The 15339-nt window shown below is 50.1% G+C and overlaps 1 protein-coding gene across 2 annotated transcripts in view; it reads left to right on the plus strand.

Moving 5' to 3' along the window:
• The window catches only part of MAPK4 (mitogen-activated protein kinase 4), a 169287-nt gene that overhangs the window by 98324 nt on the left and 55624 nt on the right, over positions 1–15339 (plus strand). The window contains exons 2-3 of one of the 2 annotated variants that reach the window (XM_055558879.1): positions 8149–8295; positions 8407–9591. In XM_055558879.1, the coding sequence (XP_055414854.1) occupies positions 9046–9591 (546 nt within the window). In that variant the 5' untranslated portion in view covers positions 8149–8295; positions 8407–9045. Of the gene's footprint in view, positions 1–8148; positions 9592–15339 lie in introns of both variants that reach the window. The other variant, XM_055558878.1, reaches the window with a different exon arrangement.

Raw genomic sequence — 15339 nt, forward strand, 5'->3', positions numbered from 1 at the left:
TTCTACTGCAAGACGCACAGAGGCTCAGTGCTAAAAACCAGAGAGAACCCAGTGATCACTGCCTCGGGATCAGCAGCCCTTTCCTTGGTGAGGCCACGTGTCACCTCTCTTCTGAGGTCTGGGTGGCATCCTTGCTTGAGCCCCGCCTTTATCCCCAGCTCACCGCCTGTGTGTGTGTGTGTGTGTGTTAGTCACTCAGTCGTGACCCCATGGACTGTGGCTCGCCCTAATCCTAACCAGCTTCCTCTGCCCACTCCTCCCTGGAGGGATTCAAAAAGCTTTCTAATCTGGGCTCGGGGGCAGTTGTCTTTCCACATGGGTTATACTTTGTCATAACCCTAATCTTACTGCAAGCAGGTAGCCATTCCTATGTCAACTGGCATTTATTTCTAGAATCCTTACTGTGTGTCAGACACTGGACTCCCCCGTGGGGTTATGTCAGTGAATAAAGAAAGGTAAGTTTCCCCAGCAACCCCGACTCCCCAGGGTCCTGTCTGGCTCTGGAATCTGATGGGATCTAAGCCAGCTCTGACCCAGGAACCCCTGCCCAGTAGACTCAAGGTCTCAGGCCAAGTCTGCCCCTTTTCTGTCTTGGCCATGTCAAAAACTGAGGCCTCCAGCTCCCTCCCCTCCGTTAGTCACCTATTGCCTATAATAAACACCCCCACATTTAACTAACTTAAGCAGCACTTGACATCACACAGTTTCTCTGGGTCAGGAATCTGGGCCCAGCTTTTAGCTGGTGCCTGTGGTATAAGGTCTGGGTGAGACTTCAGTGGGGCCATGGCCTCCGGGAAGGGCTGCAGTCCCCTCAAGCTCACTGGGGGAAAGATCCGCTTCCCAGCTCACTCATGTGACGGCCAGCAGGCCTCAGAAGATCCCACTGTAAGATTGCACCTGGGCCCCCCTTCGGGGCCGCCTCACGACGCAGCCTCTGGCTTCACCTGGGCTGGAAGCCACAGTCTTCCTGTATCCTGATCTCAGAAGTAACATCCCGTTACTCCGACCATATTCCGTAGAAGTGAGTTAGGGGGCGTCCCTGTTGGTCCAGTGGTTAAGACTCCATGCTAACACTGTAGAGTGATGCGGGTTCAGTCCCTGGTTGAGGAACAAAGATCCCACATGCCTTGTTGCGGCCAAAAAATAATTTTTTTTTTAAAGTGAGCCACTAAGTCTATACACATTTAGGGGAGGGGATTCCACAGGACCTGAAGCCAGGAGGTGGGGACCTTCCCCTCCTCCAGGAGGCTTCTCTGACTGACCCGCCTGGTCCTAACTCCTACTCCCCCTGTAGGAGAAGGATGAAGCTGGCCCCCGAATATTTTTGCACCGTTTCTGTAATTGTTATGTGGGCCTGCTCTCCCTTTAGGAATATAAGCTCCTTGAGGTCAGGAGCCATGTGTTCCACATCTCTTTATTTCCCACTTAGACCAACCATATACTTTCTATCAGGTATTTCAGGTTAAAAACAAGCCAGTAAAAAATGCCTCAAACAAAAATAGAACTTGACCGTCTCACTTGGCAGGAAAGCTGGAGGCAAGCATTTCCAGTCTTAGCCTAGCTACTCAGTGACGTCTGCAAGGCCCCATGCTCGTCTGCCAACTCCAGTGTGCTGGCTTTGTTGCCACATGGTCTCAAGATAGCTGCTGTGGCACCGACACCACAACTGCATCCTACAACTGCATCTAAGGACAGGGAGTAAGGGAAGAACTTTTTCAATGAAGTCCCTGCAGTGATCTTTGCTATAAGGCTATTGTCCAGAACTAGATCATATGACACCTGTCAAATGGGAGTTGAATTAGCACGACTGACTTAGACGTATGGCCCTCGGTGGGGATGGGTGTGGATGTCATCGCCCTCTGGGATTTTGGCAGTGAGGCTGTCACAGGAACCAGGGGTGCTGTTGGCGCTTAGTGGGGCAGAGCTAGGGTTGCTAAATTTTTGGTAATACTGTACCGTGTTGTGCTAAGTTGCTTCAGTCTTTGTGAGCCTGCCAGGCTCCTCTGTCCATGGGATTTCCCAGGCAAGAATACTGGAGTGGGTTGCCATGTGCTTCTGCAAGCGATCTTCCTGGCCCAGGGGTTGAACCTACATCTCTTATGTCTCCTGCATTGGCAGGCAGGTTCTTTACCACTAAGCACCACCTGGGAGGCCCCCCGAGCTCTGTGAAACAAATAACTCTACTGTGAAATTGACAATGCTGTCTCTGCTGGAGAGTGCTGCTTCGGTCCAGTGGTTCTCTACTGGGTATGATTTTGTGCCTTCTCCACTGGTGATGGTTTTCAATGATTAGAGGTATTTTGGTTGCAACAACTAGGGGGCACTACTGGTATCTAGTGGGTAGAGGCCAGGGATCCTACAGTGCACAGGCCAGACCTGCAGCCAAGAATGAAAGTGCAAATGTTAGTTGCTCAGTCATGTCTGACTCTTTGCGACTGTGGTCTGCCAGGCAAGAATACGGGAGTGGGTTACCATTCCCTTACTCCAGGGGATCTTCCCGACCCAGGGATTGAACCTGAGTCTCCTGCATTGCAGGCAGATTCTTTACCCTCTGAGCCTTCAGGGAAGCCCCAAGAATGATTTAATCATAATTGTGCTGATGTTGAAAAGCTCTGCTGTAGAGCCCCCATCCAACCATGGGTCATCCCTGAGTTGGGCTCAGCCGCTCAGTGGCTGACCCAGACTTGGTCTCTGTTCCTTTGGAGGAAGTGGGAGTGGTTCCTGGGCAGGGGGCCAGTGGCAGCTATGGGACCAGCTGGGAGGATGCTCAGCTCAGCTTCCCTCTAGGATGGCCAGTCCCTGCAGCCAGGGGCTCTGGCATCTGAGGTTTATAGTTAGAGAAGAGGTCAGGTACTGGTTGGAAGGCAGGGTTGTGGTTGTTTGAACTTAGCAGAAGTTTTGTTTATTTATCGGTTTGGCTTTGTGTTTCATTTGGTTTTCTTTCACCCAATCTCATTGTAATGTTTTACTTCTCCATTTTTCTTTTTACCAAGTGGGCTGATTACCTGCGATCTCCAAACTGGAGCTGAACACATGCTGAAAAGGGGCTGCTTTGTGCTTTAAGACCCACAAGGTGTGCCTCCCCCAAACTTGTCCTTCACTAATCCTGGGATGTCACACTGGGTCTAGATAGTTCTTGGTGGGAATCACTTAGCTGGGCTCAGCTAATATGTTTCAGGGACGAGAAGTGTGGACTTTGGCGGCAGGCAGACTCATGTTTACACCCCCAGATTCGCCTCTGGCTGCTTGTGTGGCTTTGGGAAAGTTGTTTCCCTCGGGGGCTTCGTGGGAGAATGATATCAATCCCAAGGGGCTCTTGTGAGACTCAACCAACTAATGTCAGACCCTTGGCCCAGCGTGAACCCTCCCTGTGTGTAGGTACCCCGTCTTCATCATGTTGTCTTCGTCACTTCCCCAGAAAGCCTCCGTGAAAATGCATGTGGGTTTGGGAGTGAGGCCCATCAACAGCACCATAGAATCATCAAAGGGTTGGTAGGTAGTTTGTTGGAAAGCTGGGTCCTGAGGGCATGCAACCTATAGGTGAGCTGAACTAAGCCTGATGGAGTCTGGAGCCCAGGGAACCTCCTAGGGAGGGCAGGCTTGGGGCCTAGGGCAGCTCCGAGGGGCAATGAGGTAGAGTAGGAAAGGCCTGGTTATGGCATACTTCAGTGCCTCCTTGGGAACAAGCTAGATGTTCCTACATGATCCGGAGTAGGGGTCAGCAACTTACCCCCTGGCCAAACCCAGCCCCCCACCTATTTTTGTAAATAAAGTGTTCCTGAAATGCAGCCATGCCATTCATTGAGGTATTGTCTGTGGCTGCTCTTGTGATACAAAGACAGGGTTGAGTAGTTGTACCAGAGACGGTGCTATAAAGCCTAAGGTATTTATTCTTGACTCTTTATAGAAAAAAAAAATTGTCAGTCTCTGCTAGGGAACTTCATTCACATAGACTACAGCAATGAGGATCACCAAGCTTTGAGTCAGGCAGACTCGACTGTGATGTGAATGACAGCACCTGGAACTGTGCAGTGGATAGCCTGTTCAATGGTAAACATCAGCCCCGCTGGGGGAGGCTTTCCTGTAAGATTTTAGATGCTCAGGAGGGGGAAGAAAGCAGTGTCTGGGAAATGTCAGCACTTCGCTGGGGGCCATAGTTCCTGCTGAAAGCTGCCAATGTGAGGTTGGGGAGGATCAGAGGAGGTGAATCTAAATTTAGACTTTCCAAAGCCACTTTGTAAACCAGAGCCCCAGGAGCCCTCGAAAGGGGCAGTTGGCACACACCAGCTCGTCTCTGGTTTGCCTCTACATGTTAAAAGCTGAATGCATGAGAGGATAATTAATTGGCCTCAAATAAGAAATTGGTGGAAAGTTGGTGAGAAATCGGTGGAGAGGAGAAGCTCCTCTGGACGGAGTCCGGGGGTAGAGATTTCCATTTGTGTGTTTTATTACAACGTTCCCCATGGAATCATGGGAGCCTTGCTGCCCTTGGAAGAATTACATGCATTCTTCTCCCTGAGTGTCATTTGAGCACAACTGGACCATGACCTTTCCGCCTCTCAAGGTGAATGCCAGCTCCCTAGTTCCGAATCACACCTGTGATTCAGAGCAGCTCTGAGCCACCACCTCCAAATGGGGAACAGCTGTGATTTGCTCTAGAAGCTTCATCACATCAAGAGCTGCCATCCACCCTCTGCCCAGGAGGGCACATCCAGGTGTGGGGTCTGGGACTCCCCAGGCCCGATGGGCCCACACCAGAAAAGAACCACTAATCTGAGACTTCGTAGGTAATCAGTGTTTCATAATCAGTCCACCTGTGGGGAAAGGCAAAGGGTTTATGGTATAAATTATAGGGGAATGATATGGGAAAACTTAGAAAATAGGAGGTTTGAGAAGGGATGAATCACAGTAAACTCAAATGGGAACAGAGAAATGGTCAGACGAGGGCTGCCTGGTTTGTGTTGAAATGCTAAGAGAGGCAGCATCTAAGTTCAGAAATATTGGTTTGTCTGAGCAGCTGAGGCTTGTGTGAAGAGCCCTGTTGCAATGAACACGTTGCATTGGGGCAGCCACGGAAGGGAGGGCAGGCTGGCTGTCTCGGGAAGTTGGCCATTGCGGTTTTGTAGATGTAACAAATGGACCGAAAGTAACTCCAATCCATTATGTTCTAAGTGCTGCTTTGTGTCCTGGACTTGGAGCTTAAAGTCAAGTTGAGAGATGGACATGTATAAAAAGTTAAATAATAGCCCAGATTAGTATATGGCAAATGTCAAATAAAGTATATACACACGGATGTACAGGAGTTCAGGAAAGATTGGAATGTCACTGAAGACACTTCAGGGAGGAAGTGAGACTTCATCTGGATTCAGAATGATGGACAGGGTTTCAACAAGTGGGCAGGAAGCAGAACATTTCGGGAACAGGGAAGATGCAAGCAAAGAAGCAAGGCAGGAGTTGAAAGAGTGTGTTTAGAGTCCATGAGAACAGGGCAGTAGCTGGAATAGAGACTTCCCAAGGTGAAGAGGTACCTGCCAATAGTTTGTTGAGCAGACCACTCACACACAAACACACACACACACGACAGCCCCTCTGCCTGTGAGAGGAAGAAGAAAGAGTTTTAAAAATAAATAAAGTCCCTCTTAATTATCCACAGATTATCTGCACTGCAGCTGATCTGGAACAAATCCTGCCTGCAGCTTGCTGGTGATGTCATCTCCCTGTTTAGGTGCTCTTTCCCGTCTCTGTTTACCGCCCAGTGGGAGCCGGAAAGGGAAGAAGCCTTCAGCATCTCCCCTCATAAAGCAAAATATACAATTGCCTCTGTTTGCTGTGCCCTTGGGAACCAGGCCAAGTATATGGGTGGAAAGTGAAAGGAGTTCCAGTTTAGTTTCTATTCCCTGACTTGGGCAGCAGGAATTGGAGGAGGGATGGAATGGGGCCCCAGATGGTTCTTTTGTTCCCCCGAATTAGGTGACCAAGTGGACTTCACTGCACAGGCCACAGATTGACTCAGTGGGTGGTCTTAGCACTGTCTCTAACTGGCTTGGAATCTTCAAAGTGAATGGTGTTTATCAATTCCTCAAGTGTTTATTGACCCTGTCTGTGCTAGAAGCACTAAGCTGGTGTTCTTTGAGCCCCAGTGCCCTTATCTCCAAAGTGGGAACTCGGACTAGAATTGCAGTCTCTCAGTGGAGATGCTGGCATTATTCATTGATGGAGATGCTCATCAGGATGGTTAGCAAATCCAACTCTGCCCATTAAAGGCCTGTAGTGACTTCTTGTCAGAGTAGCCAAAGAAGGCAGGACCACCCTCAGTTAAGGACCACTGGACTTGTTTGCTACAATTGCTTCCCAATCTGAAATTCTGATTATTTTGTGGCTGGGCCCAATAAAAACATGTACAGTAGAATTACTGAAGGTTGATGAAACATCAGAATAGCAGGTACATTTTATGCAAGTAAAGGGAATTTTTAAGAGTAGCAGCAACAGATAATATCTGTTGAGCAATTATTATGTTTCAGATTCTTGGCAAATTCCTTTCATTAGAAGTCTTTAGAGAGCATTTTGGAGAAGGCAATGGCACCCCACTCCAGTACTCTTGCCTGGAAAATCCCATGGATGGAGGAGCATGGTAGGCTGCAGTCCATGGGGTCTAAGAGTCGGACACAACTGAGCGACTTCACTTTCACTTTTCACTTTCCTGCATTGGAGAAGGAAATGGCAACCCACTCCAGTATTCTTGCCTGGAGAATCCCAGAGACGGGGGAGCCTGGTGGGCTGCCGTCTATGGGATCGCACAGAGTCGGACACAACTGAAGCGACTTAGCAGCAGCAGCAGCAGCAGCAGCAGCAGCAGAGAGCATTTGATTGTTTACCATTTCAGATCATTTGTGTCCTCTAATTTGTCCCCTTAATTTTAGAGCATTGAGTTGACAATTGTCTTGCTTCATTTACCATCTGCAAAGTTCAGATGTGTACGTAGCCCTATAGGGGACCCTACAGTATGAAGAGAATGAAGCAGCAGCCCTGGCTAGATTCACTCTTCTGCACAGGATACAGCATTTGTTCTCTGTATATATGTGGATTTAACAAACTTAGGAAACCTGTGACTCCCTAAGAAGCTATAATATTGTCTTTTCTTCAGAGATCTGAATTGCTCTTTTTGACATTTTTTTCCCTCCCCAATGAGTCCTTTGCCTGCAATTTGAGTCAGGAACCACCAGGGGGCAATCAGGATATGATCTGACTCATTGCTTTCAAGAGCTGCTGCTGTTGGCTGCTGCTAAGTTGCTTCAGTGGTGTCCGACTCTGTGTGACCCCATACGGCAGCCCACTAGGCTCCCCCGTCCCTGGGATTCTCCAGGCAAGAACACTGGAGTGGGTTGCCATTTCCTTCTCCATTGCATGAAAGTGAAAAGTGAAAGTGAAGTCGCTCAGTCGTGTCCGACTCTTTGCGACCCCATAGAGCGAGGTCCCCATTATCAGAAAGAATACAGTTCATCATGCCAATGCTACTGTCCTGCTAAGAAGCCTATGTCCTGTTTTGCTGTGCAGAAAGTTCCTTTTCTAGGGTGGCAACAACATTTCCTTATAGTTTGTATGTATGCATTCTTGTGCTATTACATGGAAAGAAAGAGATACAAATAATTAAATCTGTGTTTAGCAAATTCTCTCAAAATATTCAAAGACATTTGCAAAAGAAGGAAGAAAAGGGGTCCAAGTAGAAAAACAAATTTATTGATCCCTTATCTTCCGTCTGCAATGAGTTTCTTTTTACTGTTACCCTTCTCTGCTAGTGCTGCTGTGTGTGTTTGGAGGGCATAATGAATGATCTTTGCAAAAGTCAGAGCTGATCACTGCCACCCACAGCTTGTGCATGTTAACCTTCGGGGAGAAGGCATTTACATTAAAGGCACACTAGCTGATGATCTTATCAAATCAATCCATCTTCTCTCTCTTCCAGGGGAGCGTTGCACACAGCAGGCTGGGTGGCTTGGGCAGTGCAAAGCCTGGAATCCCCTGAGCAAGCAATGTTTCAGCTGGCTGGACAGATCAAATAACACTTGGGCTGGTTAACAAAAGGCACCCAAGTGGGAAGGTGTTGGAAGCCGAAGTGTGGAAATTTACCCAACATTGTCTCTTTGACAGGGAAGGAGACTCGGTCTGAAAGATGCTGCATTCCTGCCAGCCTCTCTGGGTCCAGCAGAACACAATCTCCTTCACGGTGATGTGGATGAGGGGGTGACAGAGGACACTGCCTGCCTCTGAAGTCTCCGGAGGATCCAGGCCAGGCAGGTGAGACCCAGGTCTGGGACTTCAGGTGCAGTTTGGTGTAGAGTTCATGAAAGGTGCTTGAATTTCTCCAGCTTTCTTCACCAACATTCAACAGACTGGTTTGGGTTTCAGAATCTGAGAGGAGCTGGTAGAAAGGAAAGCTGGCAGAGGTACAGAGAAGTCCCTACAAGCCTCTCGAATCCACTGTTGGGATCCCTTCATACTGCTTGGGACTGGGAGGGCAGCTCCCAGGCTGCCAGAGGCTGCGATACCACTAGACTTTGGACCATCAAAAGGAAAGGAACATAGCTCAGCAACAGCTGCACATTTGAGCCAGAAGGAACCTCTTATAACAAAAGATTTAAACGGGAGAGTTTCTGCATCTTTACTTTGTGGTCCATCATGAGAGAAAACTTTCCATTCACATAGATAATGGGACTGGGTTTTCTTTCCAAAATACTGTATTTGAAAGAATCATGAGCCATTCTAAGCTTCCAGGGAGGCTCAGGGCACATAGGAGTTGGTGGACAGCCTTCCCAGGGCAAGGCTAAGGGGACAGCCTGAGCCTCCAACTTCTGCAGCTCAGCGGGTATGGACAGATGCCACTCTTGTCTCCAGAGAGCCGGTGGCAGTGACATCACCAGGAGAAAAGGCATCCTTCAGCCTTGGGACTTGACAGAATGAGGAGGGCTGGGGAAGTCAGGAGCTGGGACTTGGTCTTTCCCGACTGCCCCTCTGTCCCACGGGCAGCGCCTGACCACTGAGCCAACCATGGCCGAGAAGGGTGGCTGCCTCGCCAGCGTCTACGGCTATGACCTGGGCGGGCGCTTCGTTGACTTCCAGCCCCTAGGTTTCGGCGTCAATGGGCTGGTGCTGTCCGCCGTGGACAGCAGGGCCCGCCGGAAGGTGGCAGTGAAGAAGATCACCCTGAGTGATGCCCGAAGCAGGAAGCACGCGCTCCGGGAGATCAAGATTATCCAGCGCCTGGACCACGACAACATCGTGAAGGTGTACGAGGTGCTGGGACCCCAGGGCACCGACCTGCAGGGTGAGCTGTTCAAGTTCAGCGTGGCCTACATCGTCCAGGAGTACATGGAGACCGACCTGGCACGCCTGCTGGAGCAGGGCACGCTGACCGAGGAGCACGCCAAGCTGTTCATGTACCAGCTGCTCCGGGGGCTCAAGTACATCCACTCTGCCAATGTGCTGCACCGGGACCTGAAGCCCGCCAACATCTTCATCAGCACCGAGGACCTCGTGCTCAAGATTGGGGATTTTGGGTTGGCGAGGATCGTTGATCAGCACTATTCACACAAGGTATGTCTGGCTGGAATGGCTGGGACAAGTGGTCCTTGGAATCCTCAAGAACGCTCGGTGTTCGAGAGGGTATTCCTAGCTCCAGTGGAATCAGAGGACTGGGCTCAGTATTTAGGGGGAAGCTGGAGGGTGCGAGAAAGAGGGGAGGTCCAGTTCTTAGTCTTGCCTCTGCCATGTGGCCATGACCAATGATTCATGGCTCTACAGAAGGCGGTTGGATTAGATGATCCAGCTCTAAACTCTGTGGCTTTATAATTGTGCAGCTGGGGAGCTCCCCCAGTGGGCTAGTGGTTAGGATTCCGGGCTTTTACTGCCGCAGCCTGGGTTCAATCCCTGGTGGGGGAACTAGGATCCTGTAAGCCGTGTAGCACAGCCAAAAAAAAAAATGTGCTGCTGGTGAATTTGCCTCTAGCACCGTTTTATCCCCGCCATCTGCCTAACCTCCTCCCCTCCCTACCCTCTATTCAGGACTCCCCGGGAGGCCTCCCAGGATTTGAGTCTTACTCTCTGGCTCATCTTGCCTCCTCCTTCCATCAGAGTTGCCCCACTCTGTGTTCCATTCTCTCTGTGGACAGAGGCACAAACAGTGAATCTGATAAACTCATTCTCAGCGTACCTTATCCAGCTAGGGGCTCAGCTCTCCCAGGTCCCGTGATGCCCTGGGCCCGCAGTGTGATGTTGAAGCCACAGGGTCCGGTTGGTACTGAGACCCCACATGGTGGTCAGCTAAACACACCAGCAGCTGCAGAGATCAGAGCTGCCCCGGCCACACTGACACTCGTTCTCAAGGCCCCTGACTTCTTCTTACCTAATCCACTGGGCCCTTCAGGAGCTAGGAGTTCTCTGAAGTTCTGTTCTCCTTACCCCAGTTCCTCTGACTTTAGGGGAGCCTCTGAGCATCTCAGGCAGGCACCCCTCAACAGAGCTGTGGGGTGGCTGTGACTTCTGGCCTCCTGCCAAAACTTGTGGATCATGGATTTTTACTACTGGATTAGCCAAAAAGTTCGTCCTGATTTGCAAAAACACCTGAATGAAGTTTCTGGCCAACCCAAGAGAATAAGTGCATTCCTCAGGAGGTGGGTGCATCATAACCTGTTACCAGCCACAGGGCTGGGGCGGGCAATGAGTGGGGAGGGCATCTCTGACCTTGAATGTGTTCCGGCCTTCTCTCTGAGGCCCCGTTCCTCTGCTCTCCCTTGCCACCCTATCTGCCTCCAGCCAGGTCACAGACACTGAGAAAAGGTGCTGACCTGCCTGGCGCAGCGGCAGTGGGGTGGGGGTGGGGGGCTGGGGGGCAGGGCTCCCTGTCCCACCTTCCCTGGCTGGAACCTGGGATCCAGCTCAGATTTCAGACCTCGAATCAGCCCAGCTGGCTCTCGTTGCCTGGTGCCGCCTGAACCACGAGCTTGCCCTCTGTCCCCACTCCTGCAGCCAGGCCATCTGTCAAACCTGACAGCCGAGTCTGTAGGAAGGAATGTCCACGGTAAAAAAAAAAAAAAATCCCATGTCCTTCTGTCTTCCTAATTCCCTGTGCTGGTTCTCTTTTTTTCAAAGGAGCAGTGATTCCAAACAATTGAACCGAAGGTTTTAACCCAAATCTGCCCTTATTTGGTAAAAGGACCAGAGAATCCGTGACACTGTTATTTCTGGGATGCACAAAACCACTTTCTGAATTGGAATAAACCAGGATGTTTGGAAATAATAAAAGGAGCTTTTCTTCGATGCAAGTGAAGTGCTATTATGGGAACAGGCACAGAACAGCACGTGGTGGGGGCTTTCAGGAAAATGAGGGCAGGGGGTTGTTGGGGCAAGCAGTGTCTGTGGCAGTGATTCCTAAGGAGGTGTGAGGAGGTGATGCTGTGATGGAGACTGAGACCCGGGCTCCCCTCTGGGGATGCTGCCTGGGACACAGTCAAGAGGCCCGGGAGCCTCTATTTCCCCATCTTTGATAAGGGTGATCGTATGTGCCTTGCCTGCCCCCCTAGCTTGTGGTTATGAATCAAAATGGAACATAAAAGCAAAGCCCCTTAGAAAGTAGTAAGGAACCCCCCCACCCCCACTCCACTCTGCCCTGTTCAGAGTGCTGGCTGAGTACACGAGGCCTGGGAGCTATGCTGGGAACTACGGAGGAGCCTCAGGTTCACTGATCACCAACGCTGGCCATGCGCCTGTCCCTCAGGGGTGGGAAGCCACCGTCTCTCTGGTCGGGACTTTCATTTTCCTGATGCAGAGGAATTTAGATGCTCTGACTTACTCTTCCGTGGGTTCTTTTCAATAAAATTAACTGTGGGAGGTTTAAAAGAAAAAAAAAAATCATGGAGCCAGTGACAGGCCCAGTAGGAGCTGACATCAGCCCTGGGTTTGGCAGGCGTCCCCACCCCCGTTGGCCTCCTCCCTCGTATGCTCTCTGCTTTTAGCTTCCTCCCTACTCTTCCCCAAGTGATGACAAAAGCTTTATATTCGGTGCCTTTATCTGATTGCATTTAAATCAGTTCTCATTTAATTCTCATAATGCCGTGAGGCACTTTGGGCAAATGGTCCATTTTAAGATGGAGAGAACTGGCTTTCTCAAGATTACTTGGCTGACTGCAGCAGAAGGGACACAAGAATTTGGCCTTCTAGCATCTTGATGAATGGTCTTTCCATGCACCATTTCCTCCATGGAGGCTGTGTGGGTCTTTGCTTCCTTTGAATTCCCTGCCGCCCATAACCTGGATCTTCTAGCACCCACCATTGACTGCTTTATGGTATTTCTGCCACTGTCTTCTGTGTTCTCTTAGGCTAAGAGCTCCATGGTTCTTGACGGCTGTATCACGTTCATATCAGTTTCTTCCAGGGAGTCTAATCCTGTACCCGAGACATGGCCCAGGTGATTGTGATGACTGTCGTGGACAAACGGAAGAATTGTCATGGGCCAGCACGTTGCAGATGGCAAGCTAGTTGGGGTCATTGATTCCATGTGCTTAGAAGGTTTGACTCTCAGAGAGAGAGCATGGCATTCTTCCAGCCAACGGAAGTCAGAAGTAGGCACCTGGTCTCCCCGGTGTGTTTGGAGGACAATTGCCTTCATGTGAGCGGCTCTAAACTTGACCCCTCTGAAAGCTTCAAGGATCCTACGCTTGCCCTGAAGAAGCTCATGCGCATTTGGGCTGCAGCCAGTGCCTTTGTGTGGGTTACAGCCCAGGGTCAGGGACAGGCTTTGTGATCCAACGGCGGGGTAGGGGATGGGAGAGGAGCTGGACATGGAAGCAGCAGCTGGTCCTCCTTGTCCTCATTGTAACTTTGTCCTGAGTGGACAGCAAGTCTCCTTCCTGTCCACATCCCTCCTCGTCTAGCACAGGGCCTGGCCCAGGGAAGGTGTCCATTGTGTTTGCCTCATGGAGGAAAAGGCCTTCTCTTCTCTAATGGGTATCTGACAGCTTTGGAGCATCAAGTTACAGTCAGCAAACATTATGGGCATGTGACCCCTCCCACACCACCCCAAGGATCTTTGATTTTGCAAGGCAGAGGGCAACTAGAGGCCCTGGTTAACCCACACTGACGGTAGAATGTGGCAGTGGGTAGCAATAGGGGTACTCTGGCGGCTCTCATTCATCAGACACGGCATGGGGGACCCCTGGTTTCTCTGTGTCATTCACCATGTGACCTCAATTCCTTTACCTTGTGTAGGTCATTCCCAGAATAAGAGATCTATAAGGAGACCTCCCAATCACCTGGTCCATTTTTCCATCTCACAAATGGAAATACTGAGGTCTAGGAAAGAGATCTGTTTAAGACCACACAAGTATTGGCTGAGCCTAGAGTACCATGTCCACTGTTTTTTTCTGAGCTCCTTCTCAACTGTCTGATCTGTCAAATGGGGCCATCATTCCCCTTCTGCTTATTTCATAGGATCCTTGTTAGCATCAGTGAAAGCAGGGATGTCAAAGGCTTTCCTGATGCGCGAAAGGCTAAATCACTAACAACCGCTTGCCCAGTAGATGCTATGGTAACACCAGGCAGACACTCGATGTCAGTTTCCCCTCCACCGACATATGGACCCACAGACAGGGGGGCCTGGCGTGCTGCAGTCCACGGGGTGGCAAAGAGTCAGACATGACTGAGCCACTGAACAACCTGACGTGATGGCCGAAGGGCAAGCCAGGAGGCCCCACCTCCTGAGGGCGGCTGCCGGCCTGTGTTCTTGTCATGAACCCTTTTCTGCCCGCCTCCTCGGCAGGCCTGCTAATTAGTTCCTTGTGTGTGTCAAGAGGAGGCAGCTGGAAGAGCATGTTTCCCTTTGAATTTATCCTATTGAGGGAGTAGATGAGCTCAAAAGAGGGAAAAAATGTAGTTTAAGACTTCACTAAGTTCTGTGTAAATTCTGAGAAATGTCAGGAGCCCCCACGAGAGGGTGCTGAAGGCTGAACAGGGCGCTGACAGCCTGATTAGCTGTGTGAACATGTTCCTCCAGGCAGGGGCCTGGGAGAGGGAACCATCTTTTGTCCTTGCCGAGGGCTGCCAGCGGACCTGCCTTTCCTGGGAGCGGTAAGCAGAGAAAACTGCAAAGGAAAGAAAGCAAGAGGAAGAGGCCCATAGCATGTATCTTGGTGGATCATTCAAGCAAGTCCAAGTTTTCTGCCAGGCTGGCCTGCCTTTGGGTCCTGACCCCTTCCTATTGGGTTGGCCAGAAGGTTCTTAAGATCCAGACAGTTCCATAGGATGTTATGGAAAAACTTGGGCTTTCTGGCCAACCCAATACTTCAGAATCGTCCATCTTCTTACCTTATAATTCATGATCGGAATGCTCTCACACTCTGCCTCTGCATCTCATGAAGATTTCCTTAGAAATCAACTAGTACCATCATCCTCAAAGCGTGGCTCTGGACCAGCAGCATCAGCCTTACCTGGGCACTTGTTAGAGATGCAGGTTCTTGGTTCCCATCTCAGACCTACTGAATCAGAAACTCAGCGTGGGGGCCCAGCAAGCTGAGGTTCAACATGCCTCCAGGTGATTCTCATGCGGGTGAACTGTTAAGCATCACTGATCTGAAGATGTGGAGTAGCTTGTCTGTGAGCAAGCTACTTTTATTTTGTGAGCGTTCCTTTTAGTTTTTTCTTGAATACTTGCTATTTATTTGGTTACGTCGAGTCTCGGTTGGGGCGCGGGATTGTCGTTGCATCACGTGGGGTCTTTTGTTGTGCTGCACCAACTCTCTAGTTGAGCTCATGAGCTCAGTAGTTGTGATGCGAGAGCTTAGTTGCTCCAAGGCACGTATGATCTTATTTCCCCAACCAGGGATCGAACCCATGTCCCCTCCATTGCAAGGTGGATTTTTAACCACTGGACCACCAAGGAAGTCCCCAGAAAGTGGACACTCCTCGTGTATCTGCTGATGTGTGCAGTTGAGGTTCTCAAACTTGAGCTCAATGAAGAAGGCTAAGAATGCCTCCCTGGTAACACAGGTGTGTTTGAAGTAGGTACCTTAATCAAAAGGGGTACTTAATGGTGGTGATATCAGGCACTGTAATGGGGAATTATGAAGATGGTTTTAGGCAGGATGACTTTTAAGGCTTTAGTCACATCACTTGGAAACCGCCTGGTCCACCATCCCTTGAGCTTGGTGGAAAACTGCACAAACACAGTCCATCAGGAGTGCTGGTTCTGTTTAGGTTTGACTTTAACAAGAGTTAGGTGATTCTGGGGCTTCCCAGGTGGCTCAGTGGTAAAGAATCTGCCTGCCAAGCAGGAGACATGGGTTTGATCCT

This window comes from Bubalus kerabau, chromosome 21 (genome assembly GCF_029407905.1).
Source record: "Bubalus kerabau isolate K-KA32 ecotype Philippines breed swamp buffalo chromosome 21, PCC_UOA_SB_1v2, whole genome shotgun sequence".
In the NCBI taxonomy this organism is placed as follows: domain Eukaryota; kingdom Metazoa; phylum Chordata; class Mammalia; order Artiodactyla; family Bovidae; genus Bubalus; species Bubalus kerabau.